General features: G+C 36.7%; 3 protein-coding genes across 6 annotated transcripts; 1 reads left to right on the forward strand and 2 right to left on the reverse strand.

Annotated features, from left to right (window-relative positions):
* Positions 1–1,534: 1,534 nt before the first annotated feature.
* Positions 1,535–13,277, reverse strand: RB195_021671 (uncharacterized protein; the record flags this gene model as incomplete). Of its 4 annotated transcripts, none has more annotated exons than XM_064208534.1 (20): positions 1,535–1,642; positions 1,701–1,763; positions 3,413–3,522; positions 3,696–3,795; positions 3,885–4,009; positions 4,071–4,143; positions 4,198–4,305; positions 4,383–4,440; positions 4,654–4,730; positions 4,798–4,852; positions 5,121–5,167; positions 10,581–10,733; positions 11,618–11,685; positions 11,873–11,987; positions 12,097–12,170; positions 12,262–12,361; positions 12,476–12,615; positions 12,724–12,781; positions 12,917–13,032; positions 13,118–13,277. In XM_064208534.1, 20 exons carry the CDS (start codon positions 13,275–13,277, stop codon positions 1,535–1,537), a joined length of 1,908 nt encoding a protein of 635 aa, XP_064064413.1. The 4 variants fall into 4 exon arrangements, with proteins under 4 accessions (XP_064064413.1, XP_064064414.1, XP_064064415.1 ...); XM_064208533.1 differs by lacking the exon at positions 5,121–5,167 and adding an exon at positions 7,160–7,278; XM_064208532.1 differs by lacking the exons at positions 5,121–5,167; positions 10,581–10,733; positions 11,618–11,685; ... (5 more) ...; positions 12,917–13,032; positions 13,118–13,277 and adding an exon at positions 7,160–7,170.
* RB195_021672 (uncharacterized protein) lies at positions 9,449–9,724 on the reverse strand (the record flags this gene model as incomplete). The annotated part of the gene is made up of 2 exons (XM_064208535.1): positions 9,449–9,544; positions 9,602–9,724. 2 exons carry the CDS (start codon positions 9,722–9,724, stop codon positions 9,449–9,451), a joined length of 219 nt encoding a protein of 72 aa, XP_064064416.1.
* Positions 13,278–14,600: 1,323 nt separating the features above from the next.
* RB195_021673 (uncharacterized protein) lies at positions 14,601–16,598 on the forward strand (the record flags this gene model as incomplete). The annotated part of the gene is made up of 5 exons (XM_013436964.2): positions 14,601–14,666; positions 15,893–16,003; positions 16,075–16,191; positions 16,256–16,364; positions 16,438–16,598. 5 exons carry the CDS (start codon positions 14,601–14,603, stop codon positions 16,596–16,598), a joined length of 564 nt encoding a protein of 187 aa, XP_013292418.1.
* Positions 16,599–20,655: the final 4,057 nt, after the last annotated feature.

Consider the following 20,655-nt stretch of genomic DNA (forward strand, 5'->3'; position numbering starts at 1 on the left):
CACAAATTTCCACTTATTTAAGAAAAACCAATTAATATTTGAGTTTCTTTCTAGGTGGATTAGATCAATTACGTCACGTACATGCCGAAAATGCAAAAAAAAAATTATCAATGGAATGTGATACACTCGGTAGAGTGACGAAAAAGTTGGCGGCGAGCCAATCCACTTCAGTAATCGTCATAATCGACGCTGAAAGATTCAATGTCCAAAGATGAACTATTGGTATGCGTTGTGCTAGAAAATATTTACTTTTGCGGGTGAGCTACGACTATTTTTTTGTGAAAAGGAGTATCATGTTCGCACTTGAAAGATTGAACGAGGACACTTCAATGAGCGCACGATTAACCCAGACGAACCATAGATCCACATTTGGCACTTACAGTAATACTAACATAGAGTAATAGTATCTAATTAAGTGCTATGAAATTCAACACTATCATTTTATTTTTGGAATATTTTTAGAACTAACGAGAAGGTCACATAGAGACGGTTTCAATGGTGGACAGCTTATAAGGTGGGGAGTAGGAGTCCGACTTGTGGGCGTAGCACACTCTCCATGTGCGGTCAGCCATCGTCTAGTGCGAAAACAAACAAGCAAAAAAATCACCGCTGCATCCTAAAATGCTCGTTTAAGCTAGCTAAAACCTATTCTAACGGAATAAGGTGTTAGCATTGTAGCAGACGATCTCCGGAAAAACCACTACCAAGTGGAACCATCGTCCTCAAATGATGCTTCGAAAGAAAAAACGGTTGAAAAACTTACAAACCTTCACATCTTCTGTCAAAGAGCTTACAAGCGACAAATAATCTATTTTTCAACATTTGTTCAATACAGAATTTTCAAAAAAAAGGTCAATTTTGAATCTGCTTTGCTGAACACTTACACCATTAAAAAGTCCATGCTTGTTGTGAAAAATAGTAAAGATAATGGAGCTAACTCAACGCATGATCAACTTCAAATAATAGAATTCTCTGAAACTGAGCACAGAATCTCTTATTTTGGGTCGAACAAGTAATTAATTACATAACTGGAATATTTTATGACAAATGGGTAACAGAAATGTTGAAAGCCGACAAAAAGTGCTTCAGAAAGTGAAGAATACAGTTTTATGACCAACCAAAGGTTGATATCTAAGCTGCTAATACACCAGGAAAAAAATTGCGTTTCAATTCCGACTTTTCTAAAAATTTTTTACGCAGCCGATTTTTTCTTTAAACTTTAAACTCGATCCAGTCAAAACATGATCTGATTTGAATTGCACGAGTTCAACTTGTATAGCGTGTTTTTTGTGAGCAAAGCTTGAATTTTCGACAAGCCATCTGTCTAAAATGCTTTTATTATGATGAATTAATGTAATAATGCAATATTTGTTTAGAACCTCGTAATCATACCAATCACAATGCTAGAAAAAATAACGCAACCCAATTACTATAGCTCTAAATATCACAATGATTTTTAAATGGTTCTTATAGATTAGCAACCAGGGAGTTAAATAGTTAGATAAAACAACAAAACAAAAAGTTTAACTATCGATCAAAATGTTTTTCGTGGTTTCTTGATGAACTCATCGTACGCTTCGAGACCGTCATTGGGAAGAGGATTCAGGATAACTGCATGCTCGAGCAAGTTTGCAAATGGTATCTGAAGCAAATTTTCGAGAATGTTAAAAGGTTGAAGAGCTAGCAAGAGAAAGATTTACCTTTGAGAAGAAGATTTTTGCATCAGGATCCCTTTTAAACACACACCATCGCGGTAAGGCTTTCTAAAAGATACGTAGCGTTTTAGTTTTCTTTTAAGAAATTTATAAAAGTATAGTTTTTTTTAGTAGGTCAGCCAGGTTTTTATTCCCTTAGGGATTGAGGGACAAACTCGCAACAGACTTGTTTGATAAGATAAAAACACCAATTTGGTAGATTTGTTGATCCCCATAAGTCATTGTATAAGATTCTTATGTATTCATGAACCCTTATGGTTCTGAGTTAATGTCGAATCCGTTTTCAGATCCCGAAAGGATTGGTCAGGGCCAAAGACTATTTTTTCATCTTTCCTCGTCTTTTTCTAGAACCTCTTTTCATTGCACTTCCTTTACACAATATATGGACTTAAATCGACCACCCAAATGGCGAAGAGGTTTTCTATTTTGCGCATTGTTGATGCCAGTCTAAGGTGTGCGATTAGTTGTTAGCTAACCGTGGTTGCTGATTTGTTTGCCCGTTTAGAAGCTGAGCCTCGCACGCACGCACCTATCAAAAACGTGTGTTCAAAGAAAACAAGGCTCTCGCTCGTCCTAAAGCGATTAACTCCTTAATAGCGAGGGATTCCCGCAGCGATGCGGCAATTAACATCAATCTTACATCCGTTATCCAGTTAATGCAACTCAGCGTTTTAGGATTCACAACTGTGTTACTGATCTAGAAAATGATCCGTGGATAAGAAGTAAATGCAGAAAATATGAGCTCATATAATACTTCATGGCACAACTGTTGGAAAACATACATATTTCCACTGTTTTTTCCAAGCACTTACGAAGGAAACCAACAAAATAACGCAACGCTATTGATTAATTAGGAAAAAATGACACCTCAGAAGGATTTTTTCCAATGTTAAACTTTCGTAGGCAGAATATGTCGAGGATGTAGGGAATACTACTTGAAAAATCCGTTCCAAATCCATGTTTTTACTATGCTATGGGAGTTAAAGCACAGAACAAGAGGTTCTTCTAAGTTACACCGTTTCATGAAGGCGCGTGACAGGAATTCAGAACATAAATTTATTCAAGGTGTAATTAGCATAGGTTTGGATTCACAACAATCAATTGAACGACGTAATTATCACGTTCACATAATTTTCCACACTGTCATGCTCTTTCTTTTTTTTTCATCTGGAAATTGAATCTAAAAAAAAACACTTCGCTCGCACATCAGAAAACGAAAATTATTGCCTTGACTGATTACTGGATAGCACGTTATAAATGAAAATTAGTATTAACTAGTATGTGGTTATTGTGTTACCGTAACTGATTATGACTGAGAACCATAGTAGACCTCCTATGGTGAGCCAATACAGGAACTATATACTACAGAAATCACAATTTTCGTGCTCATATTCAATCGTTGGGGGCTGTTCTCAACAATGTTTTGCTGGAGCTAGCTAAACTTGTATGATGACCGGAATGGAACTCAAACAAAACGTTCAGCTTATCCTTTGTACCTCTGTCGAGCTTTTCACCTCCAGGAATAGGGTAGCTGAAAGGGTTGAACTAGTTTGTTTAGGAATTCGCAAACAGTCCCCATACATTACGTTGTTGTGATGAGATTACTCTTTCCATCTCCGTACTTTAGCTAGAACCAGCTGGTTCCTACCGATGATTGAGCATGGCCCCAACCTCATAACACAAATAATTCGACCTACTTCCTTACAGACAGCTGCTGCATGGTTTCCGTCGGCGAATGTTTCCTCAAAAATCCATTGATTCTGTAGTTTCCCATCCAGAAGAACCGTTGTTGAAGTAACAAAGCATCCTGGATTATAAACTTGTTCTTCTCATTGGACTTCAAAAAGCTCAATAAATACCTTGCATTATTACATCTTTTTTTTTCGCGTTTTGAAAACATGACTTACAGTAACTTCAAATAATAGGTAATAGATCTGTAATTACTTGTGCGCTTAAGGTTATACATTACAAAAACTCCACCTGGCCTATACCGATCACTCATATCAACTTGGAAATTGATCCTACTTAGATCGTCCAGAATTCCATCACCTGTAGCCTTGAGTATAGCTTCTTTGAGGCACTAAATACGATGGAATTTTTTTGGTTATGGAAACCATCGCAAATCCCCTATAGGGCATTATTATATGCAGAGATTACATTCATTCTTACCCAGTAACGATAAAACATTGTCATTTTCATCGCTTCTGTTGGCTGTCCTCGCATCATTTTCAACTCATCCGGAGATGCAGATTTTGCCATAGAATTTATGTACTCATCAGCTGTTTTTCCTGCTCCTAAAAAACACTAGTATCAGTATAGAACTACAAAAAATTCTACTTCTCAAGCTACTCATACTTTCTTTGTCCAGTCGCATAAGATCGACTCCAATTTTTGAGGTGCAACTGCTAGCAAATCCAACATAATCACCCTAAATAAGTTTATCACAAGATCCTTCACAAAGTTCTGTCATTCCTATGCACACCTGATGAGTAATATTTAAACCGAACGTAGTATTTGGTGGATTAATCAAATACGGTTTTCCTTTCTCTGTTCGTCCAAATTCGATTTCCTCCCATGGTGTACCTGTGAACTGAGGAAAATATTACTTGTTATCTAAAAAAAAAGAAAATGTTGTTTGTTTCAGAAAATAAAATGTAATGAAGCTACCAAATGTGTTGCATGTCGTAGAAAAAGTCGACCAATGATGCACTGAAGTACATCCTCTCTGGAATAAAAAGAAAATCCACGTTTCTTTTGTGAGAACATGAGAACTCGAGAACATCCGCATTCCACAATACTGTTTTTCAAGGAAGACGTGATAAAGGTGTTCTTTTCTCAAAAAATATTCTCAAAGAAATCTAGAGCTCTTCAAATCTTAATTGCATTACGGTTTATCGTATCGCTTATCAACACGGATCGGACACAAATCGACACTCACCGATGTTGTTTCTTTGCGATATCGGCGAAATCTTCCGCTGTTATGCATTGAACAGCTTTTCGATAATGCATCTCGAACTAAACTCACATTTTCCAACACTTTTGCTATTAATAATAAATCAGAAAGTATTGCGCAAACGCAAACCTGATCATTTTCGAAAGCTTTTTGAACACTGACCACCCAACGATTACATTTACATCTGAAATTGTTGAATTCTTACTTGGTTTGTAAAAACATAATAAATTTACTAGCAAAACTTCTAAATGCAATTTATATTTGATAAATTTGAATGTTATGTTTTGAAAAACACCGAGTGACTTTGGTGAATCATGGTCCCTCATAAAACTTGAATTAAGATACGGAAAGTTTAATTTTATGTAACTTGACAAATCGAACATTCAGGAAAGAATGAAACCACGTAAGCAAATTATAGACACTTAAAAAAAAAACAAATTCGAAAAACTGACATAGTGAAAGCAATGATTGCTGCACAAAGTACAAGGAACCAAATCCTCTAGGATGTCGATCGAAAAAATCCTCATCGAGTCCAGTTCTATATGCGCTAAGAGGCGTAACCAAACAGACTATGATCAACTAAGATCAATTCGGATAGTTTGATCTACAGTCATCAATTACAATGAGCGTCACTAGTTTTATTCCTGCATTCTGTCGTCAGTAGATCCTTTCTAATGAAATCCGTTATGGATAGATCATAGAGTTCCAGAATATTCATTTCTATGATCAGTTTAAGCGCTCAGCTAGTTACATCTCTGTCAACTCATATAAGATCGAGGTCATCACCCTTTGAACCTTCAAAATTTACGAAATATGGCCTCGCAAAAGATATTCTTCTTTTATCCTACTAGGACGAGTATGCGGTCAAATGTTCTTAAAACGCTTTCAAATCACAATCTCTAGATCTCATCTTCTACTAAATCCTAGGAACGCCATTGCTTGAGGCGACCTGAGGCAACGTGAGACAATTAGCCTTAATTGCTGAGCTTACCCGCGCACGTAAAAAGATACGAAATTTTCAAAAAAAAAAACTACCTATTTAAGTAATTCTAACGAAGCTAGCTCGTTACGAGTTTGTATGACGGACTGAACGTTTTGTTCCATACGTAGTAATATTATCGATTGGATATGAACAATACACGCCAAAAAAAAGCCCTGTTTCATCGGTGATCACATCCAAATCACGCTCTCTTTCTCCATAGTTCAAGAGCTATAACTATTTGTTTATTCACCTAATAAAACAAAAAATGTATGTTTACCGAAGTTGAAAAGTTGCGCAAGGTCAGACTAAGAAATAAAAAGATAAAGTGTAGAAAGTGGAATTCTCAGATTTTTTTTTCTTTACGTGTATATTATCGTAGTCGGCTACTCCATAAAATAAAAACCACAAATTTGAAGATTCACAAATCTTAAAGTCTAAGAAACAAAAAGATGAGACTAGATTAAACTTATAAGAGAAACCACACTTATGAAAATTGAGTTTTCCACTCTTTCGAATTATATTTAAAGACATCATTGTGGTCAATGTTTTATAAAAGGTATAACTTCCGCTGAATCAATGAAATATTCAATTATTTATTTTTTTATTTTTTAATTATTTAACTTATTTAAGTCCGCTATTAAAAACATAGACGTAACATTTAGATAAATAAACAAGCAAAGGTTAGTGTTGTAGAATTACATTAGTCAATCTAAATAGTTATTTTCCACGCTGATATTAATTTTATGGATTTTTTTCGCTGCTCTGCTTGAGATGTTTGTAGCTGGTCCTAGGTCCTATAAGATGTAATCGAAAGAATCCATGAAAGATTACATGCATGGCAGCGCATGTGTACTATGTGCGCGGAGTATGAGTACTACATACTTCAACAAAATTCCTGAAAGGGCAAAAAAAGAGGAATGGAAAAAACACGTCTTCTCTAGGTGACGTAGATACCAGAGGCGAGAAAAAATTTGCACTATTAGATTTTTGTAATGACAATTTTTTAGTATATAAGCAATTATAGCATAAAGATTCAAACATATATTTTTTCTTAACAAAATAATGTTCAGTTGTGGAAATAATGCTGCTCCATAAGTGTGTATCACTTGATCTGCACTAATAAACTTTTGGAAGATAGGATAATACTTTCTTATTGTCAATAAATAATTTGTGAGCAAAAAGATCTCTTTCATATTAAGATTCCTGATAGAAAATCCAAGAGTTCTTAAGTCTCCGTACAAATCAAAAAGCTAGACTCGCTTAAATTTTGTAATAAGTCTATTTTTTGAAGTGGAAGGAAAACGATTGGGAATCTCACCGCTGAGGTAAGTTGGAGGGATTGGGTGCGTTGCATGGCGGTCCAATCAATACGATCTTTCTAGATCTGATCTACTGATCTACGCCTTACAAAACAATTTTTCGGATATCTAACCCCATTCCAGGATATTGAACTTATTCTGTCCTAATTAGAAATAGGTTTTTTAAAGATGAATGAATAGGATGACTCACTCGGCGGTCATGTTGCGACGTTGAGGATGCGATGCGATGCGTGTGCACGTGTGGTCTGGATGGCCTTGAACGTGTCGCACAAGATGAAAAGATAGTTCACCCGCTTGTTGCACCCCTCCCTGAACATTCCAGCTGTAGAGTCCGTTTTGTGGTTATCGCTTGATCTCCGAGAAACTATCGAAAATAAATGTGAGCCATCAAACATTTTGCGAGGAAACCCATCTGCAGACCATTTGTCATATGGATGACTTCATCAAATCTTTATAAATGATGAATTATTCAAATTCAAAAAATTTTCGATCTCTGGTTCCAACGCTGTTTAGCGGTTTGATCTCTCTGTGTATCATCCATTATTTGGTTCAAATGATTATTTTTAGAGTGTTAGCTGCTTCGCTGCCTATGTACTGTTCACAACGTATCCATCCTATCCTGCAGCTTCAGGATCGGGTAGCATTCTAAAGAACCTTTAGGTCATCATCGCTCAATAGGTTCAAAGCGATAAATTTCAAATGATGAAACATGAAACTGGACTGTTTTTTCTCTCGATGAATCATGGTAATATTCGACGTCTTCAAGGATCTTTTTAATTCCAAAAAGGAAAAAAAGAAAGGTGTAGAGAAGGATTAGAGGTGGATGTGCATAGAGCAGATGGTAGGAGATTTGGCTGCAACTGTACTGTCGATAGTAGCTCGAAACCTCCTAAGTTCAACCACTTCTTTCACACATCCGAGCCGATAAATCAGTACCAGAATGTCTGGAAAGATAAAACACTGATCCAACACATCGACTGACTCTCCTAAGTAATTGAAGTCGAACGCGTAGGTGCATCCAAGTAGTTTGGAAATTTTCTCCACTTTATCCTTTCAACTGATTTGCCCTTCGCTATCCCAATTTCTTAAAGAAGTTAAGCACCGTATTTTCCAAGAAAAAAAATAGCAAAGTGGTTACGGTACGTTTTAGAATACTGAATTTTAGAGGATTTTTGATGTACAAGTTGCCATGTCAGTTTACTTCCGAATTTCTTCTGTAATATATACAAAGTGAAGGAATACGGAGAGAGGCAGAAATAAAAACCCTGCTAAAAATTTATTGATCAGTTTTCGTAGCTGTGAATGTGCTCATGGTATAATAAATGTATTCATCGAATAATGATGTGAATCCTCAGTTAGATGTAGATAAATTTTCTTTTTTTTTAAATTTTCGTCGCAAAAATTCTTCGCATGAATAAAACCAAATTATAGAATTATGAGGAAATCCCCAAAAAGACTTTTATTCTGTACAAGAATAGTAGTATGTCGAGAAAACATCAAAATAAACTTATTTTTACGCATTCCCATAGTTTATCGTTCCAGAAATTTATACGATGCACTGCTATCACGTTGAAAGCAGGACAGAGAAAAAAAGGATAACTAACTCATGTGTGGACACAGGCCTACCAACCAGCTTATCTGCAAAAGTTTCTTTCCAGGAATATCATCACTCGAGCAAATGTTAAAGTACCGAATTTAGTATAGTGGCTTATTTAGCAGTATTTACTAGAAGACAATCGTCTAATCTTTCCCCATTTTTCCGAATTCCCAGAAAATTATCGTTCCAATGCATATGGGATGACATGGAATTAGAACATATGCCCAGGAACAGTAATTATGTACCATTGTGAGTTTTTTTTTTTGTTCCAGGATATTCCTATTTTTTTTTTACTATGTCATGTCTTCATGAAATTTTTACGAGTTAATTTGCTGGAATTAAGCGAACTGTATTTTACAGGGTGATTAACTTCGCAAACACCCTGAGCATCAATACAACTCACAAGTAATAACTCTCTGATTGCAAATTCTACAGCACCTTCTGTATTACAGTAATGTTTCCTGGAATATGGTAAGCTTAATCCACCACGTAAAGATTTAGCTTAACAAAATCAGGTGGAATTATGAGGTGTACTTCCCTATTCTTTTCTTGCTATCTAACAAGTATGAAAAACAAAGTAAATGAAGAATAAAAATTATGTTTTCTTAGGAATTTCTAGACGAATGTTCATACACAATATTTATCCAGAAAACAACTCAGAAAACGTATTTTAACAGATATCAGCGCATTCAACGATGAATTACTAGCTCTTAGCGCTGATCAACCTTTGATCACTACCAAGCAGAATCGACAGCTCAACGCAGGTTCAGTAAAATTACCTCACACGCGTGAGGTTGACACATCACTCAATCTGGCTATCTCAGACGAAGAAAAATGATTTAAACTATGAGATCAACAATCAAAGTGACAAATTAAATGCGTTTATAGTCCGTCCCAGACAAAGAAATCGATACATGTATTTCGTAGGATGTTGCCATCGAGGTAGATGCTCAATAAAAACACGTCTTCTCTTCGAACCTATGCGAAAAACAGCATTCAAGATATTCTGCAAACTAGTTTAATAATAAACTGTACTTTTCGAAAATATCCAATATGTGGAAATGTCGTATATTCTTCATGGAAACTCGAATCCCGAATGATTTTCGCATGAATTAAAGCAATAATCAGAAAGCAGAGAGGGTGATTCCTTCGAAACATTGAAGATTTTAGTATTAACAACTCAGTGTTGTTTTGAAAAAGGCCCTAGTCACATAGATGAATCAAAAATATGGAGATTCTATTAATAATCTTTCGAACATTGATTCCGGTAAATATTCGCCATAAAGTGTACCACATGAATAAAACATCAACGAACTAGGACCTAATGAAATCTAGTGATCCTAACATCTTCCTTTTCGCTGTTGCTAATTCCATAGTTCTGCGATGTTAACAAGCAAAGCGAATTTTCCACAAATATTTGATAGTATCCAGAACAGAGCTAAGATAACAACGATTTAATAATATATCCCATTAAAAACTACACTGATACACAAAGAACAAAAAAAAAACAACAGCAAGGCATCTTGTACCCTAGCGGATTATAAGAAGCAATTCTAAGAAATTTATAGAACAAAAACACAAAAAAACAGGCTAATTAACAATATGGGAAGGACTCTCACAAACAACTTATAACCCAAGATTTTATCACAAGCTGCAACGGTAAGAGCGACGAGGATTGCCAATAAGAAAAAAAAAAGCGAGTGCGAACACTCGATAAGTCATCAAATTCTGTCACTCCCTCTTTGCAGGGACTCCTACAGAGTGGCAGCGAAGAGGGACGAATGAGGTTTTAATAGCATGTGAATTACTAAGACAGGCAACGCTTGGCCTTGAAAAACACCAGCAGAATGACCGTATTAGAAGACGAAAAACCTTGGACACACGTAGTATGAAGTACAAGTAAGATATATAGGAATGGGTAAAATTCCGAAAAATTGAAGTTATAGGTCTAGTAAATAGAAAATTAGTAAAACCTTTTCCTTTGACGTTCACTTCTTTTCTGAAAAAATATCACTCCAAATCCAAGGCCTCCAACTAGGACAACAATGCCGACAATAACAAGCATTATAGTTCCAAACCACCCGAGCTTCGACGGACGTGGATCTTCGATGTGATCACGAGGTGCAGCTTTGAATTCCGCCTGAGGAACGATGTCCCTGCGATTCGTCTGAAAATTAAGAAAATTGTTTTGCTACGGGTATTTTTGCATAATTGAAAAGTAGATACTGAGGGGAGTTCATCCTCTCAGTATCTATTTTATATATATATATATATATATATAATGGCAGAGTTAAAGAAATGATTAAAATAGCAAAGAAAAATTGAAACGTTAGAAAGAAACACGCCAATCTGACAGAGCAACATCTCACCATTGGCCCTAAAACTTATATGGCAGAGCTAAAAGGCAGAGTGCAATGAACGGTAATCGTAGTGAAAATAAATCAATCGCGTTTCAGACATTTGGATACGGAGGAGTTTCTCCGCTGAAGATGCTATTGCCGTAGACAAAGCATTTGACAGCAAATCAGAATCGTCGAGGTTTTACGTGTTGGCCAATAGAAATAACTTCCAGAGAGCAGCCAATTTATCATGACAGTCTTTTTTCAATCATTCCAGACATGTCTAACACCAATTTATCGATCCCGGAGGGATGAAATACTTTATTGGCTCTAGGGCGGAGTCGAAGCATTGATCGATCGCATTGATGCAGTTACAGCCTGACCTCTTAACAACTGCGGTATACCCGCATTTTTTTCTTTTCGAGGCAGCCAAAATTGATCAAGTCAGAAATATCAGACCTATACTTCGACAGGAAAACGAATGGAAACTCACTATGATGGACTACTTCATTTATAGCCAAATTTCCGAGTAAACAATGAGAAGGACAGCGACTAAACCGCTAAACGGTACCCCATTGCTATCTGCGTTGCTACTGTCAGCTAAGCAATGTGAGGTGTACATTTGATGTTTATACAGCAATTAAATAGAAACCACCATAGTTGTGTGTTAAACAAAGAGAATCAACAGAAAAAAAAAGAGAAAGCAGCTCACCTCCCCCGCACGATCGACATGAGCAAATTCTTGTTCAAACATTTTCACTCCAATAACATCATGATTGTCTGAAACGGTACCTAATCATCACCAGACGTCAGTAGTAGGGAATAAATATGTTTAAGAAACGACCCGCAGAAAGCAGGAAATCGCCTTAAAGCCATAATGGTATTCAGCTACCAAAGAAAAACCCATGAATATTTTAGTGTTAAACCTACAGATTTCTCTGGACAAGTGAGAAACTTCAAAACATACCTGACAAGTCACCAGTAGCAGCACTTATTCCAAAGTAATAGCCAGTAGGAAGTTGCACATTGTTCACACTAAAGCATAAGCTCCACTCGTAATTACCAGCAATATCCGTGAAAATCTAAAAACAACTCTTATTTGAGTATATGTAGATTTCAACACCCAAGAAGGGAATAAATCGACGAAATAAAAAAAATCGGAATGCAAATACAATATACTGGATGCCTCACCGACAAAGTGTCACCAACATATCGTATAAGTATTTGCGTCTCACGATCCTTATTTCGGAACTTAGCCTCACAACCTGAAACATGAAATAATAAAGCGATAAAAAATCACAAGACACGAAGAAAGATGATAGAAGGTGAAGAAATGATAGCGAAAAAAAATCATACCTGTATGTTCTCCACCCAGTTGAGTATGTGTACCGTCTTTGTCATGATCGTAATGTAAAGTACCGTCCGAAACCATAGCTGATATATAGGGATGACTGTGCTAGAAAATCGGGAACAAATTAGAATAACAACACCTCTCAGGTGAAATAAAATTTCTGATAAGAAATCTGTCCACGGTAAAAGTTTAGCGGGGAAAAGCTGTTGAATAACTCACTGAGTGTGGACCATTGTGGTTACTGTAGGTGTCTAAGAAAACACCTAAACCACGGAAGTAATCTTTTCCCCCGAATACTGGGCCCATCTGATTTGGTTCTGATACATACCAAATTGCCATTCCATCACCGAACAGGTCGCCTTAAGAAATAGCTGTCATCGAAGAAAAAGAAAAAATTATGATATAATGTGGAACTTAAATAAAACAAAGGAAAAAAGAACTATAGGAGAATATATGAAGAAACTGACCTGTAGAACCACTGACTTTGAATGAAATTTGCAATTCCCAGTCTCGAGACCATACTTGCTAAAAAAAGATTTTATGTGAAAAAAGTTGAAAGATGGGGAAGGGGATCATGAAGTACTTCTAGGATGGCTAACAGTTATGTCCCAAGTGAGATGACAATTGAGAAGCACCATCCAAGATCCGCTAACAGATTACCTGCATGTTCCAGATAGCACCCTGACGGCTTTGCTCATCTGTTGTTAACCGAATCTGTTGACTACTGACCATGGCGCTTCCTTGAATGTTCCAGAAGGGGATTTCCATTCCAGCTCCTTTAATATACCATAACTTTGTAAGGTAAAGAACAAATAAATTTGCATATAAGAAAAAAACAAAGATGAAAGAAGAAAAATATACCTTGGTACGGTCGTGTCAAAGAATGTTCCCGTTTGTAGTATCCACGGAATTCATGGACTGACGTGCCGTCTATATTTTGCGCCAATGCTTCAGCAGCCGTTGGAGACGCGGACGGTGCATCTGCTGTGACAACACCAAGTAGGAGTAGAACTCGCCACATGGCGAAACTCTAAAGTGTTCATTCTCTGGCAATCGACAGACTTTGCACTATCCACAAAGAACGACTATCTCATCCAGAAATTCAGCTCCATGCACACATCGAAAGCATTAGTTTAAACTCGATCAATGAGAAGTTAACAGATCATCCTCCTCGCAAACATTTGGTGAAGTGAAGTGAAAACCAGCAGTAGAAATTATGTTTTGTACATTACAAACCCTAATTGCTATCAGAAATGAAGTTCGAAAAAACTTCCGATTATTTCGATTCAAAAGAACAAAAAAAAAATTAAAAGGAAGTTCTCTCGTAGATTTACGTTGAAAAAATTGGTTATATGAAGAACTGTACAGTTGTGATCAGAACTAGAAGATGATTGTCCTTGACACTGTTGTCTGTAAATAAGATGCTAGAAATACAAATGGAATGAAAAAATTTGATTCACTTTCTTCCATAACCACAGGTCAAAATTATTATGAACAGAAATATAAACAAATTTCCCACTAGAAAAATTTGAAGAATTCCAGCGTCACATCCTAAATGAGAGTCCTCTCCAGAAAAAAAATGTGGGAAACTGCATAGCATCAAGAATAGAATGATTGCTGACAACATATGTGATGGAAATTATAAATTCATAATAATTCATATGTATAATAGGCGCAGAATTCATATATGTGGGAATTCTAACATCACAAACAGAGTAAGGACAATAAAGAGTAATTACTAGACAACTACTACAGAGTTATAGATTCAGAAACGAGGAGAGAATCGCTGGATACTCGAAAAACACCCTTCAAACTGATATTGATTGAACATAATCGTCCGCACATTTCTGCTATGAAAAAAAACTCCATCGACTACACGAAAAAAGTGATACTGTTCATACATAGTCTGCTTAGAGACGAAGCAACGCCTCACAATGAGCACTGCTCTTCGAAACTGACGTGGCAATAACAAATAATGTGGAACAAGCCGAAATATGTGACCCACTCATTTTCGCGCTGCGCCCTCATGAAAATCAGGGACATCATTTGAAGACTCCCACCGTATTCGAGCTGCAAGCTCGCAACATTGCTGGTCAAGCAATATTTTGCGATCTCTTCGCGGTGTGGGTGGTCTTTGTTGTCTCGTTGTTCTCTGCTGGGATACCGGACTAATGTGGTTGTGGTCTGTTGCTTTTTTCTTCTGGTTCCGGCTTCATTTCTTCTACATTTCTATAGATGGAGTGTTTTGCTGTGTAACTGTTGCGTTCCTCGCGTTCCTTCTCTTTTTATAATCACTCTCTGTAGCTTGTAGTTTGCCTTCTATCAAATGTTTCAGGTAAAAATTATGTACGCATTGCTGCTGCTTTTTGCTGTCAGTGTTATTGCTGAAGATGCGTCAACTCAAACTCGGGTAAGTCTTTTTTTCCTGTGAAATTCATTTCTTTTTCTGTTTACGAATTTGAGCTAGGTTCTCCCTGGATGTCTTATAATTGCTTTTATCAGTTGCATAATATCCTTACGGTTTGCTTCATCGACCTCATTTACGAGTAATCCTTTAGTATCTCAAAGAAGATACAAATAGTGTTATTGCAGAAGTTGTGAGCATCGTGGTTGAAGCAGGAAGTTTCAACGATTTTCAAAGGCGATGGCACTGAAAGTGCTTATATTCGTGACGATTTTCACAGTAATGCTTCCAAAATTTCTGTAGTCGTGCCCCTACCTTTAGTACTTACTTTTTTTTTTCCATTTTTTTAAATAAATAATTAAAAAATAATTTATGGCTAATTTATGGCTTAAGATTTGAAGAAGGAAATTCATCTAGGAGATAGGGACGTGTCTACAAAGATTGGAGGTTGTACTTGTCACAATAATTATCTTCTCTTAAACCATGCCGATGTAATTTGTCCCATTCTCTCTTATTTGTTTTTCAAGTTTTTTTTTTCTGCGGGAATACTACTTTTATTCGATGAAAAAGGAAGTGAAACACTTGTTTAATTCCAGACAATTTTTTCTCAATTTCCTGTGCAGGCCTCGCTAGGTATCGGTAGATTCTGTTTTATTTCCTTTTGGATGATCCATTTCCGCTTCTGATATTGTTTCAATCATGGTAACGTACTTTAAAAAACGGAAATTCCCCAATAAGTAAAAATTAACCGGAAAAGGAGTATTTTTTTGCAAACCCTTATCATGCACTTGTTCACATTTGGTCGAGCCTGCGTTTTATTTATACACTTCCTTTTGTATTCAGTTTTTGGTTAAGCCAGCTCTTAGTAAAATATTCATCTGTTTCCTTTTCGAACTAAGGATCATTTCCCTACCAGCTCATCTCTCTCAGGCGAATGTCGAGTTTTGTTCTGAGAATGAATTTTGTACGTACACAATGTCAACCTTTTTCTTGATTTAATCTTTTCTCTTTCTTTTATTAATACCCAACTTTCTAAGATAGGATAGTTGGGAAGGAATTTCTATTTATAGAGGCGATATTACGATCGCGATAACTGAATACGAAACGCCTCACGTCCCTTTCTCTTGACTCGGTTTTTGTGTACTACCGTTTTATGCTATTTCTTACCTTTTTCTTTCTTCTGTATATATTAGAGTGGCTCAGCTACATATACATTCATCTCTTTTTTTTAGGACGCCTTCATCGTTGCAAGCAAATTCCCTCAATCCATCTATGCCGTTGAGAACATGGATCTTGTGCTAGAATATGGATTGTACAATACTGGTGACAAAGCTGCATTGAAGGTAATTTTTTAGTGATGATTTGCAAAAAAAAGTGTCTCATATTCGTCTAATTAATATTTCGTTCATTTAAGGTTACTCTCGACGATCGTCACTCGTTCCCAACCCAGTCATTTGAAATTATCAAGGGTCTCCTTAATGTTCGGTTTGAGAGAATCAATCCTGGAGCGAATGCTACCCACTCTGTTGTTGTGAGTACAGTTATATTACAATTTGTTTAGTTTTTCTGAAGTTCTGTAATATTTCTTTTTTTAGATTCGACCACGTCAATTCGGAGTGTTTAACTACACTTCCGCTCAAGTCACATACACATCCGAAGACAGCAACGACATTCGTGTTGGATACACGAATGCTCCCGGTGAAGGTGAATTTTAGTGTTCGATTTATCATCTTTTGCTTTTTTTTACTTTACTTTCTTTAATAACACTCATTTGTAGGATACATCTATCGTCTGAAAGAATACGAACGTAAATTTGCTCCTAAATATATCTATTGGGTTGTGTTCTTCATTCTAATCGCCCCCACTACTCTTGGATCCTACCTCGCTTATTCCAAGAGCAAGAACAAGTATGAAGAGTTGGCCAAGAAAAGGAACTAAATATATTGATTATCCATTAGGTGTTATGTTTTTGTAAAGCGGAAAGGTTTTAAAGTTCATCTTTCGAAGGATTTTTACTTTTTTATCTCAGTTTATAAGATAAGATTTATTGTGATACTATGGTCTTGTATGGTTTTTATTGAAGAAGTTGGTTCTTTTGTTCCACCTCGCCATTCTTAAAACATATGCTCCCCTGTTTTTGATTTGCTTGGGTTTATCTGTTGCTCCCAGGCCACTTTTTATTCGTTGGATTTTCATCACTCCGAATCACGGCGGGTTTTCGCTGCTTGTAGTTCCATTGTTTATATAAATGACATTACTGTGATCTAATTTATTCTTGTAATGAATATCTTCTATAATTTCTTCTGCACTGTCTTTTTTATTTTTTACGTAACAGTATTATGGCAGCCAAACTTCAAGTACACACGGCAAAGCTTATAGCCTGTCACTCAATATTATGTTGGGAAGCTGCTCATTTCTCTTCAGCGGAAATGAGACTGCAGTTAGTTCTAGAAATTTGTAGAAAATTTTTTTTTTCTGACGGACAAAAGACGTAAAATCTGAATCAAACACCACAAATGGAATGGATATCAGCATTAGGGCAACATAGGCTCCAGGTTATTTCTTCACTGCACAAGGAACGGTAGTTATTTGAATGATCTAGAACTTCACAGATTTGTAATTGAAGAAAGGATAGAATGTGAGTCTGCTTGACATTTCCAGTCAAAAAAAACCTTATCGAATAGATTGCCTACACAGATCCTGTCTAAACGTGGCTTTATACACCCTAATCTCACGCGTTGAACGTTCCATGTACGTGCTCAACACGTGAAGATGGGAAGTAGCAACGTCGCTTACATGGCGGATATGTTAAAATGCTTTTAGTGCTGTAGAAAGGCACTAAAAAAGTAGCGTATGAAATACGTAGAATTTTCTTCTGTAAAATATCTTCCAAATTATTGTTAGCTGTTGTAGACGCTCTTGTAGTTTGTTCCTGTCCCTGACTTGTTTTAAAAATCGCTTTGGTCTTCTTATTCTTCCAACTCCTCTATTTTTCTACTTTTTCAATTTTATCACTTTGATTCCTTGAATCTTGTTGTAGTAATTCTCTTTATTCTTCTTTTTAGTCAAAAATTGGTTGAGTTTTTGAAGAAGAGCATAAAGATATGTAAATATGGTTTTTTTTCGAGTGAGGTGCTTTTGAAGTTCTGAAGGAGTTGAAATTCCAAAAGTCCGTCTATGCTCTCCAAAATGGTTGACATTAATGTGGTCAAGATTATAACGAATTTACATATTTGAGGGAATTTCAGAGCATTTGAAAAGAAATCCAACTTTCGATAACGTGATAACGTGGTTTGGGAATATCTTTGAGTCAGGACTCATCATGAACCATAACTTTTCGTTGCTAGAAGGTTGTGGTTGTAATCCGTATCGCTACACCTAAACTTCAATGAACGCTTTCACAGGCGATTTACATTAGAAATCCACGTTTTCTGGTGAGAACGTAGCGAAATCTAACATTGAAGGACTCGTGAAAGTTGCATTTTAGCACTTTAAGGTCGATCGATAATAATGCCAACCAAATGAATAAACCATTGTCACATTATTATTGCAAATTGGTTACCATTTATTTATGATGAAAAAGCATTAGTGATGAGGCAAGGAATTTGCATCAGAAATACGGTAGATGGAGAAATGTTGGTGGAGTTGGTTAGGATGATATTTGCAATGTTTTTTCTCTTTTCTCCGCGCAATTCATTTCTCAGTAGAAGATCCAGAAGTTGCTGACGTATGCTTATTTACTGTTACTTGAATTTTTACGTTGATTTTACTAGTTCTGTGCTTCTGTCTATCAAATTTCTACTGGTTCCCCTCAGTTAGCATATGCTCGTAGCAATACGTCTTACTCGCACAAAAAAGTTTACCTTTCCTTCAGGTAGAAATATTATTCTATAGTTGTTTTTCTGGAAGCATTTTGATGTCGAAAACATCCATATTCCGAGGGAATAACATCTTGGCTACATATAAATCTTCCGGCAAATGTAAATGAGAAGTTTTTGTTTTGCTATGTTGAAATTGAAAAGAAAATAGCGGGAAAATAGAGGGAGGTGTCTGACCTTACTTAGTGGTCCTGAATGGAAAGAAAAGTATATGTTCGGAAGTAGTACATAATCAATTGAGAGATCACTTGAATGGGTTATTGAAGTCGCTAGCCTAAACGTCTTGGTAGGTCATAAAAAATAGATTGACTAATCCTTTGTTAGTCTCACAGAATACGAGTGAATCTTTAAAGTATGAGGTGTGCCTTTTTTCTGGATACATGTGCTTGATCTATGATTTATCTGTCCAATCTAGATGATATTTGAGTGTTAAAGGCATCACCCCACGAATCTGAGGTGGTACGGATTTCAGGTGGAGTATTCGTATACGGGATGGGAGACTACGGAGGGAGGGGTGATTCCGTCCATTTCTTCCTAATTGCCGTAAAAAACGGCCCGGAAGATACGGCTTCATTCGTTTTGGCGCACCATTTTGTACAAGAGGTTCGATTGGAGCGCGCCAGTCTTGTGCGGCGCCGCATCTTCCGGGCCGTTTTTTACGGCAATTAGCAAGAAATGGACGGAATCACCTCCTTCTCCGTAGTCTCCCATCCCGTATACGAATACTCCATCTGAAATCTGCACCACCTCAGATTCGTGGTATGCTGCCTTTAAGATAGTTGGGAGGGGGAAGATCTGATATTGAGGTTGAATGAGACTTCTTTGATAATTTCAGATCTAGAACACGAACATTACACTAATATATTGTAAAATTTAAATCTAAATGTTGTTTCCGTAAAACTAGTGCATAGGATAAGTATGAGAAGTATTTTTGACTAATTTCAATTATATTTCTTCGAAAACTGTTCATGGACTCAATTCATATGTCGAATGGATAGCATATTCTTTTTTGATGTGTCCAAATAACGTCTGAAGTAGTTCCGGACGGTTCAAAAATGATCGTAGTCAGTGATTCTTTCCATCTAACATTGTGTCGATATTCAAATTATCATCTACTTAAATGAAAAATGAAAACGAATCCCAACAATATTTCTTGTACACATAATCCTTGTTATTCTTTTGTGTTGTGAATGAAATGGAAATCTTGCAGGAGATTTTATCCTATTTATAGTATTGAATTGTGCTCACCTCAGTTATTCGCTTAAAGGCATCACCCCACGAATCTGAGATGGTACGGATTTCAGGTGGAGTATTCGTATGCGGGATCGTAGATTAAGGAGACGGGGGTGATTCCTTCCATTTCTTCCTAATTAAATGCCGTAAAAAAACGGCCCGGAATATGCGGTTTCGAGGGTTTCGGCGCACAATTTTCTACAACGAGTTCGATTGGAGCGCGCCAGCCGTGTGCACACGCCGCATCTTCCGTGCCGTTTTTTTACGCCAATTAGCAAGAAATGGACGGAATCACCCACCTCTCCATAATCTACGATCCCGTGTACGAATACTCCAATTGAAATCCGTATCACCTCAGATTCGTGGGGTGATGCCTTTAAAGTCCACTACTTCCGGAGTTTGAATCCTAGCTATTTTGTATTCACAATTCATATACAATTTCTATTGAAGTTTCTTTTGTAAAACACGTGCGTTCTTGGAAATCATTAGTCTCATGCTAATCCTGTGTGAATGAAACGAAAGTAAGTCGTTTTTTTTTCTCTAGGAAATGTCAGGTTTTTGAGTTTTGCTGATCCTTTCGTGAATTACAAGCACTGTTAGTGATATATGTGCATATATTGCGAGATTTTTCCAAAACAGGGAATGGGAGAGGTGATGGAGGAGAAGGAGGATAAGGAGGGAAGGCGAGAGCGAGGCGTAAGAAGTGGAGGAGGAAAGTGGACTTAAGATACATATTTGATACATTAGCAAATGTTGTTTACAAGGTTCTCGGGTACAAGAGCTAGGGTACAAGATGCCTTGCTGTTGTTTTTTTTTGGTTCTTTGTGTATCAGTGTAGTTTTTAATAAGATATATTTTTAAATTCTTAGACCATGTAAACAGAG

This window comes from Necator americanus, chromosome X (assembly GCF_031761385.1).
Source record: "Necator americanus strain Aroian chromosome X, whole genome shotgun sequence".
Lineage (NCBI taxonomy): Eukaryota > Metazoa > Nematoda > Chromadorea > Rhabditida > Ancylostomatidae > Necator > Necator americanus.